Below are 17,572 nucleotides of genomic sequence, written 5' to 3'. Positions count from 1 at the left end.
AGGTTTTTTTAAATTTATATTAAATTGAAATACGCAATCCACGTCATTTTTCTCTATTGCTACCACATTATAACCTGAAATCCCAGATTCCCCTAGCATAGTCTTTCGAATAAGATTGCATGAATGATGAATGAGCAGTCTTTATGCTCTATGGGGGTATTATTTCTGATCTAATGAAAATTCATACAACAGTTCTGAAACGTGAACATTTTCCGTTTAGAGCGTTCAAATCCTTTGTTCATCAAGAACACAAATGTTATAATTATGCTGAATATAATGAACGAGTTTCTTTCTCATTTGCGTGGTCATTAAATTGCGTTACATACTAGTGCAATCGTTCAAATGAGACTTTTGGAGAGAATCTTAAGCGTATCTCGCAGCACAAATAAATTTAGGGGGGAAATAGTAAAAATTCGATGATTGCTTCGAAAATTGATGAGACAGATGATTTATCAAAGGCTTCACTGCACTTTATTCGTAAATACACAAGGCAATTTGATAGAAGATGGATAAAGTTTTTCATGCGAAAATGTTGGTAAATGGAGTAGCTAGTGAATCCTATCTGTCACGCACCAATTACTTTCCTATGATGAAAGGGAAATGGCTGGGAAATGGCTGAACGTCATCCGCTAATGGTTCAGTCCCAGCTCTTCATACGTGGGACTTAAAAATAGTCAAATAAATCACCATAGAAGAATTATAAAATTAAATCATAATTTCAGCAAAGTATTCCGTGATGCGGAAATCAATCCGTCAAAGTGCCTATTGAGGACTCGAATCAAACTAATCCCAAACTGCTGCGGTATTATAATAACAGTAGAGGTGGAATATGCTGAAAGTGAATAGCGGTTCTGATTGGTGGAAGTCAAGTACTTGCAGTAAACGTCCGCTTTTGAAATCGACGACCGAAATACCCATCGGCTTCCCTTTTTAGCTCCCGAGGCCACTTATTCCAGTGACTGTGTTCAAATTCCAAATAGCATTGAAAAGGCGAAAGAAAGAATAAGAGCTTCTCGAACAAACCAGAAGCTCACGGGTTATTCACGCAAATAGACTACTTCTTCAACTTCGATTACCTACCGATTACGTCATTCCCTTTGCTCTGGCATGTTCAGGTTCAGCTGATACGATTACTCAAACTAGAGTGTCAAAGCTTACGGGATTGTCCATAAATTGGATGAAACGAATTATAAATTCCGGACTCTACAGTAGAGGCAACGAATTCAAATTGAAAAGTTCATTCACGAAAGCTCACGAAAATGAGTATCGAGGTGAAGACTTTCAATCGTCAGTTTGTCGTGTTGTGTGGTACCGAAGAAACGGCCAGCCTTGCGGTGTGATGGGATTAATCGGCTGCTGCTTCTTGGAGGACTTCAATCGAAAAGTAAAATTAGTTTTAAGGAAAAGCGGAGTAGATATAATCATACCTTGTATCAAGCAGAAAAATGGTTTATCCATGCCGGCAGCGCAGATGCGAAAAAGACAGCTCTGAGAAACCATAAATGTCAAGAAAGAAGATCAAAACGCTTTTCACCTTCAACTAACGATCAGAAGAGGACGTCACGGAGCCCAAAATGTCAAGGGGTCTGCAGTCGTAATCTCGAGATCAAGATGAATGGAACAGAAAATCACATGATGTTGTGGGATTCGCCATGCTCAATTACCGTTTTGCGTTTTGCTGTGGGTGGAAAATGTTTTTCTCCCAGATGATATAGCCCACCTATCATTCAAAATGAAATAAATAAAAACCAAATTGCATTTCACTATTTCAGTTATATATAAAAAAAAAAGTAAATTGAAGTAAATTTAATTCAATTGTAAATATTCGAGTAAATATTTAAATAACTGTTAGAAAAACCGATTGCCCATTTCAACTTAGCCTGCTATAGAATAAGTGTTTCACGTATAAATGTAGATTAGCCGGTAGAGCGAATTATATGAGTTCAATGTTGGTATAAGAACAAATGAACAATTCTCATCAATTATTACACCGTCTTAACTATTAATTAAAATAAGATTTTGTTTAAAAACTGATACACAGTAATTCGTAACAGCATATGATTATCACCAAGAAGAACTTCATATGGTAACTTCATATAATTTTCGTTAAAATTTTGTATTATTATCACTTTTCGATCTTACAGCCATTGAACCAATCGAAATGTAATTGTATATACTGATGCTTGAACAGGAATACTATTACTAATTCGCATTGGCCCTTATTCATTAAATTCAATGGCTCAAGATTACCTTAATAGACTGAAAATACCCAGAATAATAAATACTCTTTATCAATTAAATTAGCTATTGTGACTGTTCTCTTCTTCGACCATATGAATATCATCCATCATTAGATTTTTTTCAGTAATATTATTTGCCTCCAATAGCACACACACTGATAAATAATGTTCATAATTAAACCAATTCGTATTTAATAACCCAAACTAACCATAGTCATGAGTTCACGGCATTGCGAATTTCATGTCACGGATCGATGTGACACACTGGTTCGCATAGGCCCAAACTAGCCCGTAGTGCTCCTAGTACACGATCAAATAAATATATAAAATACACTCCCAGAATGAAAAAAATACGAAGCGACGATATTGTGTGTTGTGGTCGCGAGAAACATTGCCCATTTTAGCTTAAAAGAACTAGTGTCCGGAGCTTCGATGTCATCATTTCTTCAAAACGAAAAAAAAAATTCTATTATTCTACTAAATTTCATTTTAATTTGTTGAAATCGAGAATGTGAAAAATGAGCAACTTTTAACAATGCCTTTACTTCGACGAGTTAAAATTCATATTGTGTATTTACAAGTTGATAATTCAAGCAGATCGACATAAATAGTATATACTCCTCATTGAAAACTTAGGTGAATGAACATTTAAATAGACGCAATTAACGTTAATTTATAATATTTTATTTGACTTTTATTCCGTTAACAGCTGCGATCAGAAAAAGTTACATTCTCCACTTAATTAAATATAGACTGCGAAGTCCTTAATAATCAACGTTGAGCTGTGATAATTTTCTGCTCCTGCTGAAGTGATTGGAATCCTACACCGCAATTTATCTGAGTAATCAGAAATATTAAGTAAAAAATCAAACAACAGTTACACTGGTGAAGTGAGCGAACTTATAACTTTTGGAATTCTATGATAAATTCAACAACATCAGAAGGGAATTTTCACCAGCAACTCGGCTTAGTAATGAATACAGCTCATTAATGAAAAACTTGCAATATCAATATTTGATGATCCAAATATTGACTAAATTAACATTAGTCATGCTAACGCTGCCAACCATTTCGTGTCGGATAGTTTATGGCAAACGGGGCTGGTGCATTGGGCTCGTAAGTCGCATTGCCAAGATACTGTTATTCTATTCAATTGTGTTTAAATTTGTTGATATCGAGAATTTGAAAGAATGAGCATTATTCAACAATGCCCTTACTTCAACAATTTTAATACGTTATTGGGTACTTACAATTTCCTAATTCAAGCGAATTGACTTAAGAAGTCGATCATCCCCATAGATAATTGAGTTGAAACGTCATTTATAGTACTAGTACTTAAACTTCATTGATACCGTGCACCATCCCGCAATGATGGTGACTAATCTCCATTTGGTGAGCAGACATTAACACTCCGAATGTTCCCTTTATTGTCAAGAGCCTCGATATTAGAGAGCCTCTACAGCTCCGATGTTGGAGAGACGATAAACAACCAGAAGAATCTGGAATATAAAGTAATAGAATGAGAGAAAAACTACGCTGCTATAATTACCAAACTTAAATCGAATGGAACTTATTATAACAAATTTTTATAATTATAAAAAGCGGATTTCTCCTAGATACTCGGCACAATAATGAATAAGGCTCATTATTTAAAAACCTATGAAAATATTCGATAATCTAAATATTGTCTAAATAAACATTAGTCATGCTAACGCAGCCAACCATTTCGTGTCGGATAGTTTATGGCAAACGGGGCTGGTGCATTGGGCTCGTAAGTCGCATTGCCAAGATACTGTTATTCTATTCAAATGTGTTTAAATCTGTTGATAACGAGAATTTGAAAGAATGAGCATCATTGAACATTGCCCTTACTTCGACAATTTTAAATTTTTATTGGGAACTTACAAGTTTCTAATTCAAGAGAATTGAACCAAGTAGTCGATCGTCCTCATAGAGAACTGAGTTGAAATAACATTTATATTACCGATTTGTTTTATTTGTAGTTGTGCAATGCAACATCCCGCAATGATGTGCATCACGTCCTGCAAGCGACGAAACAGACCAATCCAACTTTCGATTAGTCTCTGATTCGGATGTCAGGAGTTGCGATAACTAACCAGAAGAATCTGGAAAACTAAATAATAGAATGATAGAATAACTACGTTGATATAAATACCAAACGTAAAACCAATGGAACTCTATGATATGTTGTAATGTTATGAAAAGCAGATATCTCTTAGATACTCGGCACAATAATGAATAAGGCTCATTATTTAACAATTTATGAAAATATTCGATAATCTAAATATTGTCTAAATAAACATTAGTCATGCTAACGCAGCCAACCATTTCGTGTCGGATAGTTTATGGCAAATCGCCAGCACTTGTCAACACTCATCAAAAATTTACACAGTTCGTGTTACACTCCTGCGATGAAAAAATTCCAAATACGCAATCCCATCGCAATTTAATAGTCGCCTTTATTACGGTACTTCAATTTGAATTTCAAATTCCATTCTCGTGTGATTTTCGGCCTTCCATTGTATTGTTATTTGTTTCCCTTTATTCTTTGGCCCGGAATGCCGTCATATATACCTGGCTGTGAAGAGATTCTCTTCAATAAGTTCCGTCATGCAAAAAATCTATTAGCTCTATCGGAGAGATATGTACAGAAATACAAAGGGGGCGGCTCGTCTCAATATAAAGAAGGACTGCATTTACGTTTCCAGGAGAAACCCGTATTGATTAAAGGTAAGCAGAGAAGAATTACAAGACCTAGAAAGTCCATCTGACATATTTCTCAGACTCAGTGGCCATGACGGAGAGTGGAATATACTAGAACGGCATCTCACCTTTCAGTCCGGCACTAGACACCCCGTTCCAGCCATCTATAGAGCTGAAATCACAACTGGTTGGTTCACACATAATACAAGTAGTACAACAAATTTCGACGCAAAAGAAAATACCTGCGGTTAAGAAAGAAAATAACTCTTTTTGATGAGACGAGTGTGTTCGTGACGCTCGCACTTTCTTCTAAGGCCATGCTCAATGGCCGCCATAAAATAGAGTAGCCTATATATATTCTCTTAGTCGTGTGACCGTGGAGAAAATTTCTAGTACAATCAACATTTTTTTTTTTAAATGGGAAAAGAAAAAAAACTGGCAGTCACCTTTATAGATTCGAATCAAAGTCATGTGCAACATCTCCAATCTTTTTGGCTTGATGTTTTGTCGTGACTGGTCCGTGGCAACCGTCTGGAAACTCTACGAAAGTGATGATTCCACACGACGAGCCACTCCCCAACATCCCAGTCTATTGCGTAACGTATCACATAGTACGTGGGAGTGTAAAAAGGTGAAATGTTGTTCTTATTCCTAGCGCTCCTTTTCCGACCGCGCGTCCCACCAACACCCTGGTGCTCTTGTACCGCGCGCGGCAGTGTAAACAACTGGAAGCCCGTTGTATATAACACCCTCCATTGAAGTGTATATGTATACAGCATCAAAGTACCACTGCAGTATAAAGGCTAACCTACACATATATATATATATATACGTTTTGATATGTATATGTATATATTTATATCTAAAAGCGAGGAGCAGCCGAGCTGCAACTTGATTTCCATCCTTCGTGAGAAATGGGAATTACACAGCCCAGCCAGTTTTCTTATTTTTTTTTTTCTCCAGGCTTCTAAAAGTCGAAAATAAAATCAATTTGGATGTATAGAAACTGTCGAACACGCGATTCCATTGAAAAACTTTTATTTCTTTTTTTCAATCTCGACCGGCGCAAAAGTTTAGAGACAACAAAAACCCCGTCCCGCAGAATCATTTTCTTCTCTGAAAGAAAAAGAATTGTTTGTCGACTAGGGGATTGTTGATATCGTTCATTTCCATCGACACTCGCGAAGGCTGTGAGAAACGCTGCCAAAAAATGTTCGTCTTCCGTCTGCCGCGGCGCGGCGCAATAAAAATCCTGCGATTGAGACTGCAGGTCGTTGGGGAGACAAGATCATTGTTTATACGCGATCCACACAAGAGAGAGAATGAAAGAACCTGCACTTTTGTTATGACGCATTTTGCGGGGAGACACAAAAGGACGAAAAACAGGGACGTTGTCGCCATCGACGAAAAAATCACCGAAAAACAAGATGAAAATTCAAGGCAAAACAAAATGACCGTACACACACAGCGATCGACATTCCATAAGAAATTGGAAGAAGCCCATCATTCCGGTTGGCGGAACTTTTCCCACCCTGGCCGCGAGCATCACCACTCCGCCAAAGGAAAACAAATGTGGGTCATTGGCGCGCGGCTTTCAAAAGTTTTCTCTTTTTTTGAACGAAAAACCGCCAATGTCGTATAGCTCCCTGGGAGGGAAAAACAAAATCATTTTCATTACTTCTTTAACGAAGTAGACGCAAACATCGTAAATTAGCCCGACAATGGATGTGGTGCGCGGTCAGGCCTGCCGTGAAAGAGAAATAAATAAGTGCGTCTCAGACGACCGATAGTACACCCAGGTTGTATACGTGTATACCGATTGATACAATTCCGCGCTGTAAAAATTCTACACATAATGATCATCCACGGGGGCTGTCATTTTATTTTCTATTCGTCCTGCTCCAAGTGCTCGGCGTGCGATTTCATCATAACTTTGTTCGTGAAATCGCCTTGGTGTAGGCGTAGTAGTATATGGCATTATGGCCGTTGCGTTTACTTTTCTTGTGAAAGGCCAGCAGAAAGAAGAAGAATCAACGAGGGGGAACAAACAAAAGTGTGTTAAAAAACGTAATAAGGATCGTCTTTGGTCATGCGTTCTTGGGTCCGGCGGAACGCTCACTCGGCGTTTCGGGTTTGTTAGTGTCTCCCTCCTTTCCTTTCCAATTCCGGCCCCCCGGACAGAGATGTTGTATACACAACGGGCACTCAACTCGAGTCCAGTAGCCGTTTGACCAGTCGGCCAGTTGCATCGTTCCAGAAAACGTTCCAAAATCCCATTTTTTGAAAACCAAGCGCATCTCAACTTGGGGACTTGCTGGGCATCGGATTCGATCCATCGACTTTCTGCCATGGATTTGAAAGGTGGAGGCGGAGGCGGCGGCATCAGGTCGGACAAGAAACGCGGACCGGTGACGGCTCTCTTGTCCAGGCAGAATTCCAAAACGGGCAGAGGATCGACTCCGCCGGTGAGCAATTCCGATCAGGATTCGCCGCCAGTTGTGCCAGACACAATCGACAGCCCGCTGCTGGGCAGAGCCAACAACAATGGCGCGGCTAATAGCATCAGCCGGACGTCTTCCATCCGGAGTAAACAGGGGGAGCCATCGGCGGATCGCAACACAAGTCCAATGCCGAAAAGCCGAGACCAGACACCGGAATCGGGAGATTCGATCCAGTCGACTGGCGATTCTTCCAGCCTCGGCAACAAAGTGGCCGGCAAGCGGATGATTGATTCAGCCAAGAAGAAGATTCTCTGGTTGGCGTCTAAAAACGAATGGGGCGGACTGGAACAAGCCATGAAAACGCTGGAACAAACAGTTGCGGCCAACAAAAATTCACCCGAATTACTTTCACCACTGGCCGACATCCAGGACGAGGTACTAAAAAATTCACCTCCTCCCCCCAAACTACCTGGATCCATTAAAAATATTATTTGATGATATAGTTCACTGGTTACACGCCGCTGATGTACGCCGTTAAGGACAACCGAATTTCTCTAATGGAACGGATGATGGAGCTCGGCTGCGACTTGACCACCGTTAACAAAGTACCTAAACTTGATTCATTTTTCTTTCTTTTTTTCCTGGGTTATTTTTTTGTTTCTGTCAAATTTGACGGTCTACACATCGGCGTGCTCTGTCTGCACGCCCGCAGTAGCACTCTTATTAACGATTCACGTCAACAGGTGATGATCATTTTTTATGGCGGTGGCTCTGACCTGTCATCTCTGAGCATATTATCGATCAAACAACCCAAGAAAATAAAGAGAGAAACTGCGTATACGAGAGCGCAAATCGGGTCAGCAAGTATAACAAAATATAACAAAAGGGCAAACACACGGAGAAGAAGTTGAGGAACGTGTAAACTGTTTACAGATAAATATAGTGATACATATATGCTAGTGTAAATATAACCCCTTGGGTTGGCATACATCTCTCGTTGGGAGAGCCACGACTTTTCATTTTAAATACATAAACCGTGCGGACGCGTGACACAATACAGTCATCTATTATCCCGAGCTTATACGCGGTGCTGACGGGAGTCCGCCACCGAAATAAAAAGACGCACGCGATCCTCAACACCCCCTAGCAGTCTGGTTCTTTATTCGCAGTTAGGGAAACTTTTTCCTTTTCTTTTTAGTGGGAATAGTGCGCGACTCTTCTCTCTCTCTAACCCCGGAATTTAACAATTTTGATGGATATGTGTACACAGGATAATTATAACACGTTCCACTTGGCCGTGTTGTATTCGAGAGAGGATGTCATCAAGAACTTGCTGGCACGGAAGGCTGACATTACCATTCTGGCCGGGGTAAATAATAAAAAGATGCGCACCAAGTAAACGGAGGATCTTTAACCTAATCATCGCCATTAATTCATTTTATTTTGTTTTTTCTGTTTGGAATATTTTTTTACTAAAAACGTTGGGGGATATTTAAAAAACAGCCTCGACTACAAAATGTCCTCCATTTAGTGGCGTCGAGAACGGGCGGATCGGGTGCTTCCGTCGCCAAATTGCTACTTGCTTCCGGAGCTAAAGACTTCCGCTTGGCCAGAGATCAGGTCTTATTCGACATTGCGTGACTCGGGTCTTGACTTAATAGTATCATTTCATTGTTTTCAATTGTGATTGATTATTAGGAGGGATATCTACCGCTGCACGTCGCCGTGGAAATAGGCAACATGCACGTGACTAAAGAGTTGCTCAATATGAACGGCGATGTCCAGGTGAAAGCCACTTTCGGACCCAAAATGGAGATCGCCTTTCACGCGGCCACCAGACGTCGGGACATTGAACTTTTGAGGATTTTGAACGACCAAGGAAGTCCCGTCGACGCCACCAACGTAACAAAAACAAAAATTATTTTCACTAATTAGCGTTGACGGTCAAATAACCGTTGGATCCATTTCAGGCCGAGGGGCAAACTGCTTTGCATATTGCGGCTGCCGACGGCGACGAGAACATTGTCAAATATCTTCACATGCTCCACGCCAATCCCAACATATCCGATAACGAAGGTAATAATCGATAAAAATTAATCAAGAAATTGATCTGACCTTATCTCACGTCCGAAAAATTCGTTGCAGATCGAACGCCGGTACTGCTGGCAGCTGAAAGAGGTCGGACGGCCGTCGTCGAGATCCTGACGGAAAAGTTCCGGGCATCCTGTTTGGAGCGCACCAAAGATGGCAGTACTTTGTTGCACGTCGCTTCACTCCACGGACACCCGGAGACGGCCCTGATGCTGCTCAAAAAGGGAGTCCCACTTCACATGCCTAACAAGGTAACACACAAATCTTTTGAAAGTTATAATCAATAGTGAGAATCCAATTCCCAATCGACTAACAACGTTGGGCTTGTTGAAATTGTAGAGTGGAGCCAGGAGTATTCACATCGCGGCACGAAAAGGCCACGTCGGAGTCATCCAGACTCTTTTGTTGAAGGGCGAACAAGTGGATGCCACTACAAATGTAGGAATGAACATAATCAACAGCAGATTAGGTTTTAAAAATCTCAATTTTAATTTGTTGGTTTTGTTTCGATAGGATAATTACACGGCACTTCATGTGGCTGTCCAGGCCGGAAAAGCTAATGTTGTAGAGACCCTGTTGGGATACGGAGCTCAAGTTCACATCCGAGGTATACATGGATTATTTTAAATTGATAAATGATTTAATTTAATTGATTTTAAATTTTCCTACATGGACAGCTGGACCCTTGCAAGAAACGCCTTTGCATATAGCGGCCAGGGTGACGGAAGGAGGTGAGAAATGTGTGCAAATGCTACTGAAATCCGGATGCGATGCCAACATCAATCGAGCCGATGGAGTTCGACCACTTCACGTGGCGGCCAGTGAGGGGCATTTCGGTGTAGTTCGACTCCTTCTTGCCGATGGAGCTGATCCTTTACTGGTGAACATCAACGGTGAAACGCCTCTCCAGGTGGCTTGCGGAACGTCACATCCAGGCACGCTTTCCGTCGTCCAGCTGTTACTGGAACACGTCCAAGCCGGATCGGGTTCAGCCGCTACCTACGTCAATACCCGCAACTCTATCGGTGAAACATCTTTACACGCGGCCAGCAACCAACCCCGAATTACCACAACCGTCAAAGGAAAATATCCCGATCGTGACATTGCCCAGTCTTTGCTCCAGGCCGGCGGAGATGTTAGTCTCGACACCTATCAAGTAAACAGTCTAATTTTAACTCCTGAAAAGATTAAAAATGTAATTACATTTCAATCATATTTTGGTTCAAGACGAAAGAGAATCCACTGCACTACTGCGCCTCCCAGGGTAACGTTCCTGTTCTGGTGGCCCTGCTGGCCAGCATTCGACCGACGGAATTACAGCGGGTGGTCAACAAACAGAATTTATTGGGTCGATCACCTTTGCAAGTGGCGGCTAAGAACGGCCATCTTCAGTGCGCTCTACTTTTACTTCAAAATCAGGTATTAAATAATTACCAAGGCCTATTTATAATGTTTTATTACGTAATTACTTTGCCTCCAGGCTCGAGTCGACGTCTTCGATAACGACGGAATGTCGGCCTTACATTTGGCGTCTGAATCGGGACACGGGGCCGTTAGCGACGCTCTTTTGGCTCACAACGCTTTTGTCAACAGCAAATCGCGTGTCGGACTGACTCCTATCCACTTGGCGGCCCTTAAAGGCTATACTGAACTGGTTCGGTCATTGGTGACTGTCCACGGAGCCACGATTGACGCACTAACTTTGGTAAAAAACAAAAAAAAAAACTTAAATGTTTTAAAGTTGAACGACCAATTGAATTTACCCTTTGATTTATTTCTAGCGGAAGGAAACGGCACTTCAATTGGCAGCCGGAGCCGGCCAGCTGGATGTGTGCAGTCTTTTAGTTGAGTTAGGAGCCGAAACGAGTGCAGCGGACGAGTTGGGTCGTAAAGCGATTCATTTGGCCGCCCAGCAGAACCACTCAGAAGTGGTGCGTTTGTTTCTGAAACACCAGCCGGCCCTTGTGTTGGCAGCCAATAAGGTATTATAAAGCCCTAGAAAGAAAAAAGAAACATTTCTTAATAAAAAGTGATTCATGGGATACGACAATGCCATCGGACAGGACGGTAATACCTGCGCCCATATTGCTGCGATGCAAGGATCGGTGGACGTGCTCCAGCAGTTGATGAAATTCGACCTATCGATCGTGACGGCCTCTCGCAACCGGACGAGCGAATCGACTCCTCTCCACCTAGCGGCTGAAGGTGGACATGCGGATGTGGTGAAAATGTTGCTGGAAGCCGGAGCACTTCCGCAGGATGAGAATAAAGTAATGTAGTCTGCTCACTTTTGTACATCACAGGAATTTGTGTTGTGTAAAAATTGGATTTGCTACCGTGACAGGCCGGATTCACAGCCATTCAATTGGCAGCCAAAAACGGGCACAATGTAGTCATCGACGTCTTACGCGACGCCAGTCCCGACACGCTCAGCTATGCGAGTCGTCGAACCGGATTGAATTCTTTACACGTCGCTGCTTGCTACGGCCAATCGGGTGAGAATTCCACCAGTTCCGTTGTACATTTGGAATGTCTTCCTTAATTGCCTGTCAATCAGAAATTGTTCGAGAAATGTTGGCTCACGTTCCGGCCGGTGTGCGATCAGAAGCGCCGACAAGTTTATCAGGAACGGGAGTTCTTCGTGAGTTGGACGGCGAGGCTGGGCTGACGCCATTACATTTAGCTGCATATTCTGGCGATGAGAATGTTGTCCGGCTCCTTCTCAACTCGGCCGGCGTCACGGTGGACCAGCCATCTGCCCAAAATGTACCGCACCGCATCTATTATAGATCGAACGTGATTAGAAATCATTTTTAAATCTGTTTGACTAGGGTTTTACCGCATTGCACTTGGCATGCCGAGGAGGCCACGGACCAGTGGCTGGCCTCTTACTTAGCCGCTCGACTGGACTCTTGACCACTCCAGACGGACACGGGCGATCACCACTTCATGTTGCCGCCGCTCACGGGCACGGACGATTAGTGGAGCTCCTTCTCGGTCAAGGAGCCGACATCAATGCTGCAGACAAAGTAGATTTTTGGCGGATTTATTTTTAAGTCGCCTCTATTTCATAGCTGGATTCTTCTTTTCAGGCTGGATGGACGGCCCTTCATCTAGCCGCTCGAGCCGGTCATCTGGCAATGGTCCAGTTATTGCTGGACAGTGGAGCCACGCCTCGCAGTTTCAACGATAATGGACGAATTCCGTTATGGTACGCAGCTTCAGAAGGTCACACTTCCGTCTTGACTTTACTTTTGAAACGGGAACATGATGCCTACGGTTTGATGGAAGATCGCAAAGTAAGATTTAATTCATGAATTAACACGAAGGAGTTTAGTAAATAAATTATCGCATCAACTAGTTTGTCTACAACCTGATGGTTTGTGGCAAAAATCACAACAACTTGCCACTGTGCGAATTCATTTTGGAATCGCCAGCGCCTGTGGACGTGGCCGCCAAATTATCGCACATCCTAGCCACTTTGTCCGTCAAGGTAAATTGATTTTCATGAAATTCATATTAAAATTACCTGATGTCATCCGTATTGCAGGAAAAAGAGAGGTCAAAGGATCTGCTGGAAGCTGCCAAACACTGCGAGTCGATGGCTACTGAATTGTTGGCCTTGGCTTCATCTTTGGAAGGAGCTGCCCGTCTTCTGACGGCCCAAGATCGGAGGCAGATGCCACTGTTAGACATCCTTGTGGAACAGGAACAGAAGGAAGTCATTTCCCATCCAGCTGTCCAGCGCTACCTTCAAGTCAGCTCAAAAGAAGGTTCATTTTGGTCGTTCCAGTCAATCAATAATTTTCTTTCTTCTTTCCAACACAATCAGGAAGTCTGGCTAGGAGGATTGCAATGGGCGCCGTGGAAACTTCTTTTACTGTTCCTGTGCTGCGTCGTATTGCCGCCCGTTTGGCTCTGCTTGTGTCTTCCACTCGGACATCGTTACGACAAAATCCCCGTCATTAGGTAAATTTTTTAAAGATGAATTACAGATAATCAGTACTATAAGGTAAAACGATACATTACAGGTTCATGGCTTACTTGACGTCTCACATCTATTTAATGACGCTCCTGATTTTGACGAGTACTTTGCCCATTTGTCCCGTTTTGCGGACGTCGTTGCTTCCTTGGTAATCTGCAATACGAGTTGTCATTAGTACAATTTGTTAATTCATCTCCTTTAAATTGAATTTTTTAGTTGGTACGAATGGTTGCTACTTATTTGGCTATCGGGCGTTTTACTGGCTGAACTTGCCACACCAAGAGACAGAGGCGGATTGGGTTGGCTCAGGATCGCTATCCTCTTCATCAGCGCGATTGCCATTTTGATCCACGCCGTAGCATTCCTCTTGAAACCGGAGCATTGGACCGTGGCTCTATTCTTCCGTAATCAACTGCTGGCCGTCGTCGTCCTACTGTGTTGCATGCTCCTCCTCGATTTCCTGTCCTTCCATTACCTGTTTGGTCCATGGGCAATAATAATCGGTTAGTTGTCTCAATCAAGTTTCAATGTTTCTTTTAATATCTAAATGAAATGTTTCAAGGGAACCTGATGGTCGACGCTTGCCGTTTCCTCATCATTTTGGCCATCTTCATGTTCGGATTTACGATGGTTGGTTTTGATTGATAAGCAAATTTCTCGTTGGGTTGTTCTAATGAAGGACATTTTGTCTGGTTACAGCATGTGGCTGCACTCAACCAACCGTTTTGGGCAAGGGATATCACACCCATCACGGCTAAAACCATAACAGGTGGTTTGAATTCAGGAGGTGATGCATTTAAATGTTTAAGATAATCTACCGTAAATGATTCATCACAGTGTGGTTGATCCTTTCACAGTTGTGGTGACACCGTTGGACACATTCCAATTGCTCTTCTTCGCGCTGTTTGGTCTGACGCAACCGGCCGATTTGCGAATGGAGACAGCTCAGCCCGAATGGACACTCTTTTTCTACAAAATAGTCTTCGGGTTCTACATGCTGGTGACCACCGTCGTGCTCATCAACATGCTTATTGCCATGATGAGTGACACCTACCAGAGAATACAGGTAAAATCATGTGTTATTATAAAGATTGAATTATTTGGATTCACACTGCAGTTTTGAAGGCTCAATCAGATGTGGAATGGAAGTTTGGACTGGCCAAATTGGTTCGGGCTATGCATCGTACGGCGGCCACTCCATCTCCACTCAATCTGTTTACTTCGTGGATTAGTTACCTGTGGCAACTATCTAGGAAACAAGGTAACATTCTTTTAAAAAACATCTTTTGTGTGAAGAAGCATGTCCAGTATGCTCGTATGCCACTAATGTATCTAACGCTTATTCATTACTACCTCAACCCTCAGTTGTCCATGAGAATGCGGATGATCATGCACGACTGGTTAGACAATGTGCCCCATCGGCAAGTGAGAACAACAAAGGATGGATGAGAAAGTTCCAGCACAAAACCAAAGTCGGTCATCGAGGTATTTGTCCTGCTAAACAAAACTAAATTTAAAGAATTTCCAACGGGTGTACAAATAATATAATACTAAACCTCAACAATTTTTTGGGGGTTGCAGAGTCCAATGCATTGGGGGTTGTCCGTCCGGCACCTCTTAGTTCACAAATGTCCATTATCGGCGATCGCAACAGCTTGGAACATGTCACTGATTGGCGCGTAGTCGTCAAGCAGTACATCAGCAACAACTTGTCGCAGTGCAATTAAATAGAAAAAAATTATGAATTATTTAATTATTAACATTTTTTGGATATTGAATTATAAATGATATGCAATGCTAACAGAACAGAATATAAAGTTGTTTTGACAAGTCATGTATTAAATCTAGCAGCACACTTTTAGGATTTTTTTTTGTACAAAAATTGAAACTTATGACAGTGATATGATTCACAGGATGAGGGAAAATTCGTAGCCATGACTACGATATGTTTTCTTATTTTTTTTTCAAATGTTTTTTGGTTTAAATTTTCACGACTTTTCGAAAAATAAAAAAATGTTAAAACGAGACAAATCGGAATGGCAGAAAGGGAAACAATCGAGATATCGATGTTATGTACAACGTCCTTTGTGGGAAATAGGGGAAAGAACACGTAAATTTCATATTATAAATATTCTTAGAAGGTCAGTGATTACTATCCATCGCTAAAACTGCGCCAATTCTAACGTAGAGATGGGCGGTGGAGTCGTCAGAGAAACAGCATGCCATCTAGAAATAAAAACGAACGTTACAAAATTGGTCACTAAATATTGCTAGGCAATAAAAACTTACTTTTCGGCCTTGTACTTCTCGCGGATAGCTTGTTGAGGGCTTGATGGGGCCTGAACCCACGTGGCGTGGAGATCCTTGATGCAAGGCATCAACTGCTCAAGGGAGTAACCGGATGATACCTGCACGTGTGACGGCCAGATTTCGTTTCCACAGGCGAGTCTTGCTAGTGCAACGGAAGAGGCGGCTACAACCGAGGACAGATGATGCAGGTATGGCTCAGTCTCCATCAATGTCAATTCACACAAATACTATTGAGGGCAAGGACAGCATTATCAAGCTATCAACACTTAAGTCACACAATCATAAAACATACCGATGCCAAGTGCAGACACGTCTCACTTGAACGAGACGTCTGGATGTAGCGTTGGAGAAAGTAATTCGTTGTTGGCACAGCCAATTCGAAAGCTAAAACTTTGAGGATTAAATGCTCCATGCGCAAGACTTGCTTCTTGGTGTATGTGTCGTCGGTGATGTAGACGAACTCGCCAACCTCAGGTGGGTAGATCTCTTCATATTTACTGAGGAATCAAAATCGAAATAAGTTTCTAACGAATAAAGACAATGAGACAAAGCTGGACTTACGCGGCAATGAACATGGCGGCAGTTCCAACCAATTGTAACTTTCCACGCAAAACAGACATGTGCGAAAGAAAGCGGTCAATAAAAGAAACGGCGAGGAATAATGTTTCGTTGTGGATTTTGTACTCTTCGGCAACTTCAACGAGCCAATCAATCAAAATGGCGCGCATGCCGTGAGTAATGTCAGATTGCTTACGCATGTAATGGGGCTTAGGTCTATGGCGTTCCTACAACACAATAATGCAATTTAGTTTACAGGTCTAAAAGGAAGAAGCACAAATCAACTTACTTCGCATTCCCTAAGGTACTTGTAAATGTCCTTGAGGTAAACTTCAGGTAAAGCAGATTCTAGATGGCGATTTAACTCAGCAAAGGTAGCACATGGCTTGCTTTCTTCAAGGCCTAATTCATCAATTACCATAGGGCTGAGATGATCCTACAAATGAATCACATTAGCCTACAGTTTTCGATCTAGTCAAACAGCAACTTACTTGAATCTTGAAGGATTCACGAGATTCCTCTTCTTTGTGCTGGAGAACATAGTCTAGTTGATGTAAACTTGTGTTCATGGACATAAAGCTGCAAGCTGAATCTTCAAGGCTCTGAGAAATTGGAGCCAAAGCTTGTCTGTGGGACTTGGATGCAACTTCATCTCTGTAGACAGCAAACCCCTGCTTCGGTTCAGCAAACGACTGTTGCTTCACATTGATGGGTGGGATTGGGTTCCAGTAATTCTGTCCCTTGTTGACTTTATCAGTGTTATCAGTAGCATTCTCATCAAACACTGCAAAGGCAGGAGCCTGAGCACAACCAAACAACATTTTCATTACAAGACACAGTACACACTCAAAACTAGAAAGGTTGCAATCATTACCTTCTTGCTCTGAAGCTGAGATGCCTTCTTTGAATTAGCAGCATTGGAGTTGACGATTGAAAGCCCCAATTTCGGTTGGCCGGCTTCTTTCCTCAAACCAAAGCGTGAAGAAGCAGCTTGCGTCGAAGGAAGTTGATTCTCTTGGTCGAAGTGAGAAGCCATGACGTCGTAGGTTTTACAAGACAATTCAATTCAAAACGTCCCTGGAATAAAAGTGAACAAAACGTGGCGGGACTAACAGGGAATGAAAGACCTCGTTGGAAGTCCGTTATTAAATCAGATGAATCTGTTCTTCATAAGAATCTTCCTCTCGACTCATCTAACCAAGACTGAATGTGCAGTAAGCAAC

At 42.1% G+C, this 17,572-nt stretch overlaps 2 protein-coding genes and 1 long non-coding RNA gene across 4 annotated transcripts; 2 read left to right on the top strand and 1 right to left on the bottom strand.

Annotated features, from left to right (window-relative positions):
- Positions 1 to 1,302: 1,302 nt before the first annotated feature.
- Positions 1,303 to 1,475, top strand: LOC124338133. Its single transcript, XR_006917669.1, has 2 exons — positions 1,303 to 1,384; positions 1,442 to 1,475. It is a non-coding gene; the product is annotated as an uncharacterized LOC124338133 (long non-coding RNA).
- A 5,508-nt stretch (positions 1,476 to 6,983) lies between these two features.
- LOC124338131 (serine/threonine-protein phosphatase 6 regulatory ankyrin repeat subunit C-like) lies at positions 6,984 to 15,435 on the top strand. 2 transcript variants are annotated; one of them, XM_046792205.1, is made up of 29 exons: positions 6,986 to 7,840; positions 7,909 to 8,010; positions 8,676 to 8,774; positions 8,909 to 9,025; positions 9,104 to 9,307; positions 9,376 to 9,481; positions 9,551 to 9,747; positions 9,836 to 9,934; positions 10,010 to 10,103; positions 10,174 to 10,652; positions 10,724 to 10,915; positions 10,977 to 11,201; positions 11,278 to 11,478; positions 11,560 to 11,766; positions 11,841 to 11,991; positions 12,054 to 12,262; positions 12,328 to 12,525; positions 12,589 to 12,795; positions 12,858 to 12,989; positions 13,047 to 13,253; positions 13,329 to 13,465; positions 13,528 to 13,629; positions 13,698 to 13,984; positions 14,044 to 14,111; positions 14,181 to 14,268; positions 14,339 to 14,547; positions 14,607 to 14,742; positions 14,847 to 14,966; positions 15,063 to 15,435. In XM_046792205.1, the coding sequence occupies exons 1-29, from the start codon at positions 7,313 to 7,315 to the stop codon at positions 15,206 to 15,208; spliced, it is 5,247 nt and encodes a 1,748-aa protein (XP_046648161.1). In that variant the 5' UTR covers positions 6,986 to 7,312; the 3' UTR covers positions 15,209 to 15,435. The 2 variants fall into 2 exon arrangements, with proteins under 2 accessions (XP_046648162.1, XP_046648161.1); XM_046792206.1 differs by lacking the exon at positions 14,847 to 14,966 and having other exon boundaries at positions 6,984 to 7,840.
- LOC124338132 (G2/mitotic-specific cyclin-A-like) lies at positions 15,300 to 17,572 on the bottom strand. The gene is made up of 7 exons (XM_046792207.1): positions 17,224 to 17,572; positions 16,841 to 17,149; positions 16,639 to 16,785; positions 16,353 to 16,576; positions 16,084 to 16,288; positions 15,771 to 16,018; positions 15,300 to 15,707 (listed from the first exon to the last, which is right to left on the bottom strand). Exons 1-7 carry the CDS (start codon positions 17,383 to 17,385, stop codon positions 15,644 to 15,646), a joined length of 1,359 nt encoding a protein of 452 aa, XP_046648163.1. The 5' UTR covers positions 17,386 to 17,572; the 3' UTR covers positions 15,300 to 15,643.

This window comes from Daphnia pulicaria, chromosome 4, assembly GCF_021234035.1.
Source record: "Daphnia pulicaria isolate SC F1-1A chromosome 4, SC_F0-13Bv2, whole genome shotgun sequence".
Lineage (NCBI taxonomy): Eukaryota > Metazoa > Arthropoda > Branchiopoda > Diplostraca > Daphniidae > Daphnia > Daphnia pulicaria.
The sequence above is the reverse complement of the archived record's forward strand: the minus strand, read 5'-3'. Positions and strand labels throughout refer to the sequence as shown.

Coding starts and splice junctions, on each gene's coding strand:
- LOC124338131 (XM_046792205.1), top strand. CDS start 7,313: ATGGATTTGAAAGGTGGAGGCGGAGGCGGCGGCATCAGGTCGGACAAG. Junction 9,482..9,550: donor CAACATATCCGATAACGAAG/GTAATAATCGAT, acceptor AATTCGTTGCAG/ATCGAACGCCGGTACTGCTG. Junction 14,112..14,180: donor TCATGTTCGGATTTACGATG/GTTGGTTTTGAT, acceptor GTCTGGTTACAG/CATGTGGCTGCACTCAACCA.
- LOC124338132 (XM_046792207.1), bottom strand. CDS start 17,385: ATGGCTTCTCACTTCGACCAAGAGAATCAACTTCCTTCGACGCAAGCT. Junction 16,577..16,638: donor AGTACCTTAGGGAATGCGAA/GTAAGTTGATTT, acceptor ATTGTGTTGTAG/GAACGCCATAGACCTAAGCC. Junction 16,019..16,083: donor CGTGTCTGCACTTGGCATCG/GTATGTTTTATG, acceptor TGCCCTCAATAG/TATTTGTGTGAATTGACATT.